This window comes from Callionymus lyra, chromosome 5 (assembly GCF_982586985.1).
Source record: "Callionymus lyra chromosome 5, fCalLyr1.hap1.1, whole genome shotgun sequence".
In the NCBI taxonomy this organism is placed as follows: Eukaryota; Metazoa; Chordata; class Actinopteri; order Syngnathiformes; family Callionymidae; genus Callionymus; species Callionymus lyra.
In genome coordinates this window covers 5,616,068-5,628,082 of record NC_141822.1, presented here as the reverse complement: position 1 = coordinate 5,628,082, position 12,015 = coordinate 5,616,068, and the positions used below count along the sequence as shown (strand labels likewise).

The following is a 12,015-nucleotide window of genomic DNA, read 5'->3' as shown; positions in this document are numbered from 1 at the left end:
AATGCACTCTTTCTAGTTCAATCTGTTTTTTAAATGTCAGAATTTGTAATGTTAACAACAATAATAGCGTCCATTGATGAGTGTTGTCTTGAACTTTTAAAGTTTCTTCATTTGTTTGTATTTTTAAATGTGTATTGCTCTGTTGTTTAAGTGCTTCGTGACCCAAGGTCTGAGAAAGACACTTTACAAGTCAAATATTTGATCTTTTGGCTTGTAATCCTCTAAACGAAATGACAGTTTTATGTCACAGTTCTTCCTCTTCGCTTCTGTGGATCACAACAGACCTTTAGTTAAAAACGAAAAGGGAAGTTTCTGGCGTTTCCTTAAAATGCAAAATATACAAATAGAGCAACTGGTCACAGTTTGTTCTTCTACTCATTTTCTTATATTTTATTTAAAAAAAAACATTTTCAATATCATCTAAACAAAAATACAGTAATAAAATGGCGATTCATGTAGTGGTTTAATAAAACCTTCCATGAGAAGATGAGACGAGGTCTAGTTCTACGGACAACTTCTCTCTTTTTTTATCTTCCTCTTACTCTGGTCGGAAGATACTCCATGAACCGAGGTCGGTTAATTCGGTTAATAGAGTGAGAAGTTTCATCTACTCCGTTTGAGTACTTGAAAATTACTTTAGAAATATTCATTTAACAAATACAGGTGAAATACTACATCAGAAGAAACTGGAAATATAGTAGTTTATTTCAACTTTTTTTTACATTAGTTTCAGTAAAACACTTTTTTAAGAAATCAGTAAAACAGTCTCTTGTCTTGTAAACGTCATAGTTAATATATTAACAAACATATACTTATACATTACATATACAAATATACAACCTAACATTTTTGACTAAAATCGAACAATAATAAACTCGTCAAAATTAGATTTTTTTTAGAGATTGAAAAGAATCAAGAAAAAAATATTGTGTAATTATTATTTATATCAGTTTCATTGGAAAACGTTTTGTATCAATTCATCTTGAAATCATTACTTAATGATGTTATGTATGGTGTTGTTTATGATAGTTACATTTATGTCATCAATAACTTGTTGATGCTTTCAAGAGATTAGCACTAGTTCAGTAGGTAAAGAGTTCTTGATCTTTGCTCCTTTTACTGAAGAGTTCATGTGCCTCAGAGTAGTTTTGTACAAATTATTGCAACAAAAAAAGAATAAATGTGATTTTAAACCCTATAACTACAAACATATATCCTGAAATACTAAGACTTCTTTTGTTTCTTGACTCAGTCCTACCAGAAAGGAAACTAAATTAGAGCCAATTAATGGGAAATGAAGAAAACTGCGTTGTCCGTTCAAGAGAAAATATTAGATATATATCCATTTAATAATTTCATAAATAATACCCACAATTGTTTTTCCCTAAAGTCATCAGTGTCTAAACTAAAAGCGTGAAACGCAGACTTGCAAGAGGAAATATCAACAGAAATCTGTGAGAAATAAACTTGATGCCAGATGGTGAAAATACATAACACTTGTAAATGTGTGAAAAGTGGAAAAAATCTAGAGAAGTCTGGTAGACATTGAGAAAATGTCATTAACCATGACAAAGCTAAATGTTGTGTATTTGGTATTTACCCAGTAAACCACAAATATATTCAGGATCATTCCTTTAAATTGTGTTTAAAAAATAAATAAAGTACAGCTGTGACATGGAAGACTGTGACCGGAACCAAGCCTTGCTCAAGGGCTGCCAGGACTGACTCAACATTTAACATTGAAATTAAAAATAAATAAGTAATAATAATAAAAATCACATATATGTTGAAGGACAAATGTGAAAAATATCAAATCTGTTCCTGAAATATCTGAAGAAAAAGGATCAGTAACAAAGTTTGAAGGGAGATTTTAATAGAAAATGTAGAACATGTTTTTTATAGGGGAACAGAGAAGACTGTAACCTCATCAATATTGCAAATGTACATTCATACATTTTTTTCATATATATATATATATATATATATAATTTTATTATTTTAATTGTTGTTTTTCTTTGTTTTTCTTCAATGATGGGTATATTGTATACACATATAATGATGTAATAAAACATGTGTTTTTAAAGGGACCAGTTTCTAGTAAAAAATATAGAACAGATACTATTGATGTACACAATTTCAAAGAGAATTAACCATAACGCGTTGAAGGAAAGTATTTGTAGAAAACCAAGATAAAACACGACAAAGACGGACAATTTCGTGATCAAACTCATCATACTTCCTGTCACAGTGGAGAACAAATACATTTTGTCACACTGGACTGTGAAATTGTTTTTGGCCCCTTGTGTGATTAAGTTTGACGACCAGATAAGACGAGGTCAGTCGTCTAGAAGAGACTTAAGTGGAAACACTGTTGCACGTCAAGAGACACCGTTTTTCCTGCCTCAGGTGTGTTTTGAAGAATTCTAGAATTTTATCTTTTGACTTGTCTTTTGACTCCAGCTAGAGCGGTGGTACTATACCATCTATATTTCCTCAGGGGCCACATTGTATACAGAGACGGTTGCCAGGGGCCATCAAGACCAAAATGAAGAATTGTAAAGCATAAATATAATGGTTAAACATGAACAAAAAAATGTAATAAAAGTAACTAATACGTTCAAACTATTGTATATTATTTAATTTAAAAATATATATAATGTGATGTAAAAACATTTTTTTTTAATTATTACAAATGCAGAGGACAACTGGCCTAAATCAAAAACCGAAAAATTGTTAAACTTTAAAAGAGTTGAACTTGTGCATAATAAAACTAAATATAAGATAAAATTCTCAGTTGCTGCATGATTTTTGGGCAAAGGTGTGAGTCAATTTTGCGCTGTAGACTTGCTCATAAAACATGTTTAAAATTACTTTTATAATCTCAAATTTTGAGGAAAAAAAACGTGATCTATTTCACAGAATTGCACCAAATATAACGGTTATAGCAGTTATTTCTCAAAGACGATATGATGGTGAACGTTCGTCTACTTACATCCAAGGTTTTCTTGCTGTGAGACAACTTGAGTTTGTGCAGTGAATCCATGTGCTGCTCGATCTGGAATCAAACGTTCAAAGCTCTTATAGAAACAATGTCGTATTACTCTGTAAGAAAAAAAAAAAAGACGTTTCTGACCTTTTTCCTGCATTCCTTTTGTTTCTCCCTGAACTCCTCCAGTTTCTTGGCCTCCTCTCGCATGTTCTGGGCCAGTTGGATGTGAGAGAGACTCACATGTTCCATCTCTGGAGAGCAAACATGGAGAATTCATTCTTTCTAAATATATTTTTTAATGAACTCTTTATTTATATAAAACGATTCAGTCAGAACATGAATCTAGTCACTGGATCAGATACTAGGGTAGTCGATGTTTACTATGTTTTCTACACGTGTAGTCGAGTCTTGTAACCGTCATGTAACCGGTTACATGCAGTTCCAGTAGATAAACCACTTAGGGTTCTGTCTCCATTCAAAAAACTCCTATTCCAGCAAAGTGTGGGCGGGATTACGTCATTGCGTCTCGGTTGGGATTAACGACGCACGTCGCGTCATGGCCGACGGCTATGGAGTAAGATTACTGCCACCGTTTTGAGCGAGTGTGTCTTGGTTTTTGTACACTCAAAACATTTTGTTTGCGCTCGACCAGTCGTAAACGTGCGTTCAACATGTCATACACGCGCGCTCTAGCCGTCATACACGCGCTCAACTTCACTGCTGCTCAACATTTGTCTGCTCACAACACCAGTCTCACGCGCTGCTGCTTGAAGCCTTTTAAACATCATTTGAACATCGTTACCATGGGAGTGAACGGAGTTGTCAGACGCTTATTAAAGTTTGACTTTATCTGACTGTTTTGTTGACGTTCCCTTTAGCACAGCTTTATCTAGTGGTTGCATAACACAACCCCAGTCAAACGTTTGACTGTATCTTTTATTCTATGCGCCTTATAATCCAGTGCAAACTATTTATGTAGTTAACAGTTCAGGCCATTCATTAAAGGTGCGCATTATAATCCTGTGCACCTAATAGTGCGGAAAATACGGTACTTTATAAAGTAATAAGTGTAAAACATGGTCCTGATGAGGAACTTACTGCATCTTGGAGAGGAAGACTTCAACATTTCAAACATGTGAGTCAGGAGAGTTGGAGTTTTCACAAGAGTCCCGAGTTCTCTCCAGCACCCCCATGGACTCCCCTACACTCTCCTCTTTTCTCTCACTATATCCTCCCTCACTCCTCTCCTTATCCATCTGTCTACCCCCCCATCCTTCCTCCCAGCCGGTCAAAGCGGCAGGCCGTCAACAATGAGTCTGGTTCCGCTCGAGGTTTCTGCCTTCTAAAAGGAAGTTTTTCCTCGCCATTGCTCACTGTACAGTGTTTTGTTTCTTGCTCTTTGTTGAATTGCTGGGATCTATTTTTCCCTAATCAACTGTAGTCTTATTTCAACTGTATAGTGTCTTGAGATAACTTTGTTATGATAAGACACTTTAAATAAAATTGAATTGAAGAGTTGACCTTTAACACTTCACATGAAATAGACAATGAAACTTACGCAATTTGAACATGTCCAGGGATCTTTTCAGCGTGCTTAACGAAAAGAGAAAAAGATTGTTGAATTAATTCTTAAACAAAATAATTAACTTCAACAAAAGTTACGATCCATAAGTTGATTAATATTTGCCTCCACTAGATATACATTTGACATGTAAACTGTGTATAAATATATATATATATATATATATATATACTGTGTATATGAAAATAGTGTACATTTGTATTCTAATCTAATTTTTTCATTGTTTTTTTTATTTTATTTAAACCTATATCATGCTGTAGGACTAAAACACAATGACCTCGTTTTGAAACATGAATATTTCTTTCCACTCAAATGATGTTTATGCAGAAAAAGGTTCTTCTTACTTCATCTCGTTGTGTCCACAAACTTTCTTTGACAGACCAAGAAGATCTTTGGCGTATCTCTCCTCGATAAAAGCCCTGAAAAAAACAACATCCAAGCTGTTGAAAACAATGGATGATAAAGTATTTGGGTGGAAACTAGATCAGGCAATAACACAAAACACAATAAAACTTTTTTACCGGTCGAGTTTGCAGACAAAAATGGCGAAAATCTGGCGATACAATAAGTTTTATCATACAAGGGCAATAATACAATACATTGTGATACTGTTGGAACAAGGATGTATTTGTCGTATGAAGTATGTGTCGGGTACTTGACTCTAGTGTTGTAGTATTTACAGACCACATGACTCTTGATGAAGTCGTAACTGCTTTCATTTGTTTTAAACTAAAATGCGTCCAAACATCCTCTTTAAAAGCTGCTGGACTCACTGTATCCTCTCGTCCTCAGTCATCGCCAGGATCTCGCGGGATTTCATTATTATAAAAAAACGTGTACGATAAGATTGAATTGTATCCTCTCGACCTCAGTCATCGCCGTGATATCAGATTTTATTGTTTCTTTTAGCTGCGGAGGCCGTAATGACTACTAGAGGCCGGAAGTTGAATTGCGACACAAAAATGCACAAATTCCATTAATCTTTGCATGTTAATTGTAAAAAGAAAATGAATGATTCGGTTTTATATGTAGTTTATTCAAAAATAAACTATAAAAGGACTATGATAAAGTAAAATAAGATTTCTAATTAATAAAATTGATAGAGTACTGTTGAATTTCAGTGGGGTATTGTGAAATCCTATCTATATCCTCTTGTCCTCAGTCGTCACCATCTTCCTTTAGCTGTGAAGGAAGTAATAACTGCTGCCATCTAGAGGCCAGAGGTTTAGTTGCAACACATAAGGAAGAAACACTGGAATACTTGCAATTTCAATTTCCAAAAAAAACAAATTGCTTTTTTTACACACACTTTTTAAACATATACATAAAAACTATGATAAAAATAGAATATAATCTGAAAGCAAAAAAAAAAATCGATACAGGGCTTCTGAATATTGATACATTATTGTGGAAAAAAAACTTAACAAAATTGATGTAAACTCTAGGCCGTAATATTTATTAACAGGAAGTGTGTTGTATTAAGATTTTGCAGGTTTTTTTTCTTGTGTAAATTGTCTTAATAAATGTCAACATCCATTACAGCTTAACTTTCAACTGGCACCTTGTTTATTTACTTAAAAAATAAATTAAAAACAAACATTCAGCCATTCATGGAGTAGTTTAGTTATGTTTGCAACTGCTTTGAATATACACAAATAGAAAGGGAACCAGACTTGTATATGATTAACTGTGAATGTGTTTTACATGTTTTTAAGTTGATGTTTAGTAAGAGATAAAATGCTTTTACTATACATCAACCTTTCCAACATTCAACATAGTAGGTACTAAAGTAAAACAAAAAAAAGTACTTTCTCTTTTCCTTCTCAACCGTTCACATTGTGTTGCAGTACAAGGTTTTGTAAATCATTTGGTAATAAAAAGAGCCGCGAACATTAACTTCCTCTTTTAAACAGCATAAGTTAAGAGTCATCGCGAACGACATTGTTACAAGTATTTCAACATCAGGATTATACCTTAGATTTTATTTGATTTTTGTTTTACAAATTTAATTCACAATTAAAAAAAGACATAAGGTTGACTTAAGAGGATCGAGGTCAGGGGTCGTCAACTCTTCACTTTTCAACAAATACAGAAAAAGTATTTCATTTATAAAAATCGAAAAACATCTTTGAGAGAAAAGAAAAGTGTTTGTTTACATGAAAAACAACATAAAAACTATGAATGAATTAAACCAGGTTTATTGTGAAGAGGAACCAACTGTACTCATAAGTAATCAACCACACTATCAAAAAGTAATATCTATTCAATCTGAATGGGTTTAGAAGTGTTATATTAAAATGTTATAATTATAATTTGGTACATTAATGTTTATCATCATACTCTATATATACAAGTGGAATTTCCTCTTTTTTTTACCAATAAATTACAGAAACTTTAAAGTGAATTGACACAAAACGGAAATAGTATGAATGAGAACTTTGTATTCTGGTGATACTATGCGTATCACGACACAGGAGGTAATGATAAAATCAAGGATATATGTGTAGTATTGTCGAGTACATGACTCTGGTGTTGTGATAGTGTAGTAACAAGGATATATGTGTAGTATTGTCCAGTACTTGACTCTGGTTTTGTGATAGTGTAGTAACAAGGAAATATGTGTAGTATTGTCCAGTACTTGACTCTGGTGTTGTGATAGTGTAGTAACAAGGATATATGTGTAGTATTGTCCAGTACTTGACTCTGGTGTTGTGATAGTGTAGTAACAAGGAAATATGTGTAGTATTGTCGAGTACATGACTCTGGTGTTGTGATAGTGTAGTAACAAGGATATATGTGTAGTATTGTCCAGTACTTGACTCTGGTGTTGTGATAGTGTAGTAACAAGGATATATGTGTAGTATTGTCGAGTACATGACTCTGGTGTTGTGATAGTGTAGTAACAAGTATATATGTGTAGTATTGTCCAGTACTTGACTCTGGTGTTGTGATAGTGTAGTAACAAGGATATATGTGTAGTATTGTCGAGTACATGACTCTGGTGTTGTAGTAACAAGTATATATGTGTAGTATTGTCGATTACATGACTCTGGTGTTGTGATAGTGTAGTAACAAGTATATATGTGTAGTATTGTCCAGTACTTGACTCTGGTGTTGTGATAGTGTAGTAACAAGTATATATGTGTAGTATTGTCCAGTACTTGACTCTGGTGTTGTAGTATTTACAGACCACATGACTCTTGACGAAGTCGTAACTACTTTCATTTGTTTTCAAACCAAAATATGTCCAAATATCTGCTGTAAAAGCACTGTATCCTCTCGTCCTCAGTCATCGCCGGGATCTTGCGGTATTTCATCGTTTCTTCTGCTGCGGAGGACGTTGTGACTGCCGCCATCTAGCGGCCATAAGTTTAATTGCAACACAAAAATGATTAAACCCTTATATACGTAATACTTTAGTGTATTTCTTGTAGGTTTGAGACGCTATGACATCACTACAATGGAACTTTAATTAACATTACTGGTGCCACGTAGTAATAATAAACACTCGACAGGAATATGTTATTTTTCACATTCGATTCAAGGCCAGTCTGTGCTTCGCTGCTGTGAATAAAAGTAAAGTTTACGCATTAAAACCTGTTAATTTTGTGGGAGGAGCTACAGTGTGACAGCGTTTCCATGACTGTTGCCGCCGGCAGCTCAAAGTATTCACATCCTGTCCTGAGTATATCCCGAAATAACACAATAGCTGGAGTGAAACAATGAAAACGATGCACCTGGAGAGAGAGCAAGTTAAAAAACTTGTATTTTTAATTTTGTGACAGTTAAATATTCAATCAATAAAGTCAACTAATGATAAACTCAACTCTCCTGACATTTAGTAAATGTTCTTCAAGACACAGTTAGTTCCTCATCATGACCATGTTTTTAACTTATTACTTTATAAAGTTGCTCTGAAATCTGGACGAACGAGAGGTTACGAGAGTCCATTATGACGTGAAAATGGCTTCACTCCTCCTCCAGCTGTAATCACACCCCCCTTTGTTTATACAACGAGTCCCTCGGAGGTGGAGATGTCCGGTTTTAATAACGTGATATACAATATAGTCACACATCACAACAACACACACTGATGATACAATAGAGTCACACATCACAACAACACACACACACTGATGATACAATAGAGTCACACATCACAACAACACACACACACTGATGATACAGTAGAGTCACACATCACAACAACACACACACACTGATGATACAATAGAGTCACACATCACAACACACACACACTGATGATACAATAGAGTCACACATCACAACAACACACACACTGGTGATACAATAGAGTCACACATCACAACAACACACTGATGATACAATAGAGTCACACATCACAACAACACACACACTGGTGATACAATAGAGTCACACATCACAACAACACACACACACTGATGATAAAATAGAGTCACACATCACAACAACACACACACACTGATGATACAATAGAGTCACACATCACAACACACACACACTGATGATACAATAGAGTCACACATCACAACAACACACACACACTGATGATACAATAGAGTCACACATCACAACAACACACACACACTGATGATACAATAGAGTCACACATCACAACAACACACACAAACACTTTAGTTGGACTATAAGACTCCAACAGGAACACAAGTATTTCTTATGACAAATAATTGCTTCAAATTTCAAACTTTAATGTGTTAAAACAAACTAGAATCTTGCAAATGAACCAAACTTCAACTTATACCAAACATAAGAAGTTGTTCCTCAGTTTTCTAAAGACGATTCTAAAGAGTTTCCGTACATATACACAATAATACTATCACCACTGGGACAAACCCAAGTGATAAACACGCAAACGTACATTTCTAGAGTCCAGACTTGTGTATCTACTATCATCACATACTCAAGGCCATCATTACCTGGCTTTGATGAAGTCCTCCACCTCCTTGCAGGTCCTCCTCCCGTCGTTCAGGTACTGGACTATGACGTCATAGCCGCCGGTGCAGATCAGGTCTGAGCTCTGGGTGTAGAACATAAACACATTTCATCATCATCATCATCATCATCATCATCATCATCATCGTTGCACCAAAGACTTAAACACCTTTTCTCAGTGACACCCTATGATTTCACACCTTATGATTACACACTTTCATTTGTTTACCTGGTTGAAAAGACGAGACTTTGAGGACAATGTACGACTATTTATTAAAAATATTCTTCTTCACTTATGTTAATTATCGTTAATATATTCGTCATTTTTTATTTTAGTGTTTATTTTACGTTAATATTTATTTTTGCTATCATTATTTGTATTTATTAATTATAGTTTTAAAACGTGTTTTGTACTGTATGTATTTTTTTTTCTTGTAAACTTCCGCAAATAAATAAAGTTTTACAAATGTAGGAAGAATAAAAGTGAGTCAAATCGAGAGCAAAATTGGCGCCAAGTTATCTTTTTTATTATTATTATTAAAACTACCGAAAAAAAAAGATAAATATAATACGAGTGACATTAAATAGAAGTTAATATTCAACATGAGAATAAAGCAGATCCAACTCACCCAGAAGCAGTCTTTAAAATGAAGGTTTTTCATAACTTTGTGTGTCTTAAAAAACGAACTTAAATGTCAAGTTTCGGACACAAAACTTTTGTCCTGCGTTTATATAGTAGGAGCTGGTGATCACGTGTGAGTGAACGTCCAATCAGAGCAGACCTACACAGTGACGTCAGGAACTGAAGCGCTCTATTTGATGAAAGTCGTTTGTTTTAGTTTTTTTGTTTGTTTTCTAGAAAAACGAATAAAATCCAAAGTCGTTATTATTTACATTTTTCTGATGTTTAAAAAAATAAATATAAATATATATTTATTTATTTCGCGGTCAAACCAGCACACATAAATCTGTGTTGCGCGCACACATTGCTTATTATGGTAATAGCGTCGCCGGCAGGTTATTCGAGCATAATACTAAGGCGAATTATTATTAATGTTTCATGAATAAACCCAGACTTTTCAATGAATTAAACCCTCATTAAAAAACGTTTTATTCATTTAGTAATTTAGTAGTTAACATCTTTTTAATGAAGCACTTTGAAAAACCTCCAATTGGTATTTTCTTTTTTAAAGGCTTATATTTAAAATATCCATAGTTTGGCATGACTGAAATTTGTATAGACTGAATCAGGTTACCTGTGTTGTTCTCAGTATTATCTTGACCTTTGAAGTATATCTTTTATTGAGTATTGTTTTGATTGTTTAAGCGCTTTGTGACCCTGGTCTGGAAAAGCGCAATACAAATACAAATTACTTACTGACTTACCTTAAGAATAGACTCAGGACGTTTCATGAGATTCTATTTATGCACTTTCAAAATAAAGGCCCTTTGAAAATAATCATGGTAATCTCCATGTGTGCTTTTTTAAAATGTTTGTCTAGACATTATCCCTGGTTTGTCATGGCTGAAATGTATCTCACCTGAAGTGGACTACCTGAAGAATAGACTCACGAGATTTCATGAGATTCTATTGTTTACTTTCAGAATAAATGTACTTTAAATAAAGATCCTGGTCTGGAAAAATGCTCTACAAATATAAATTACTTACTTACTTATACTTAAATATACTCATATTCATATGCATTTATGCTGTTTTCAAACGTGTTTGGAGAAAATACCCCTAGTTTGTCATATATTCAACAATCCTGTGAAACAACATTCTTTACAAAATGATCTGCAATGTGAGAAAGTCCATCAAGTATCTTTGAACAGGAAATGTTGACGTTATTTCCCAAAAGAATCGTCAGATTATGATCTGTTGGTTTGTCTGACTTCCTTAAAATAGGCATTAATGGTATTGCTCAATTTTTTGTCCAACTGAATGTCCATGTTTTGTTAACTCTTCCTCTTTATTTCCCTTTTTTAACTTTTCATTACTTTCATCTCGTCTTTATATTTCCATTCGCACGACTGACTCGTTGTTGTCAAACAAAGGTTATTTAATGATATATTGTGTCGACTTCTGTTCATATTTGAAAACAAGGAATGAAAATAATGTGTCAGTCAAGCAGGAGGATGAATAGAAATGACCTAGAATGACACTAGACGTCAATCGAAAATAGTTTTTATATTTATTAAGTATATGAAGCGTTTATTTGGCTGTATTAAGTAATACATTTATACATTTAATCAGGATTCAGGTTTAAGTTTTGATTCTGGAAAATTTTATATGATTAATTGTATTTTAAAAACATGTTAGTCTAATTGACTTCATTTTTTTAAATGTATTTTTAGATTAATTTACATTATTATTTTTACTCAATGCATTTTACCAGCTTGTACCAATAAATATAAACAAAATAAAAATTCGATTCAGGTTTTGATTTTGGAACATTTTATATGATTAATTGTATTTAAAAAATATGTA

At 33.6% G+C, this 12,015-nt stretch overlaps 1 protein-coding gene across 1 annotated transcript in view; it reads right to left on the bottom strand.

The window, feature by feature from the left end:
* The window catches only part of pstpip2 (proline-serine-threonine phosphatase interacting protein 2), a 17,393-nt gene extending 7,178 nt beyond the window's left edge, over positions 1-10,215 (bottom strand). Inside the window, exons 1-6 of the mRNA XM_087790589.1 lie at positions 10,157-10,215; positions 9,512-9,612; positions 4,916-4,990; positions 4,548-4,582; positions 3,134-3,240; positions 2,993-3,055 (exon numbers count right to left, since the gene is read on the bottom strand). Coding sequence (XP_087646715.1) covers positions 2,993-3,055; positions 3,134-3,240; positions 4,548-4,582; positions 4,916-4,990; positions 9,512-9,612; positions 10,157-10,189 — 414 coding nt within the window. The 5' untranslated portion in view covers positions 10,190-10,215. The remainder of the gene's footprint in view (positions 1-2,992; positions 3,056-3,133; positions 3,241-4,547; positions 4,583-4,915; positions 4,991-9,511; positions 9,613-10,156) is intronic.
* Positions 10,216-12,015: the final 1,800 nt, after the last annotated feature.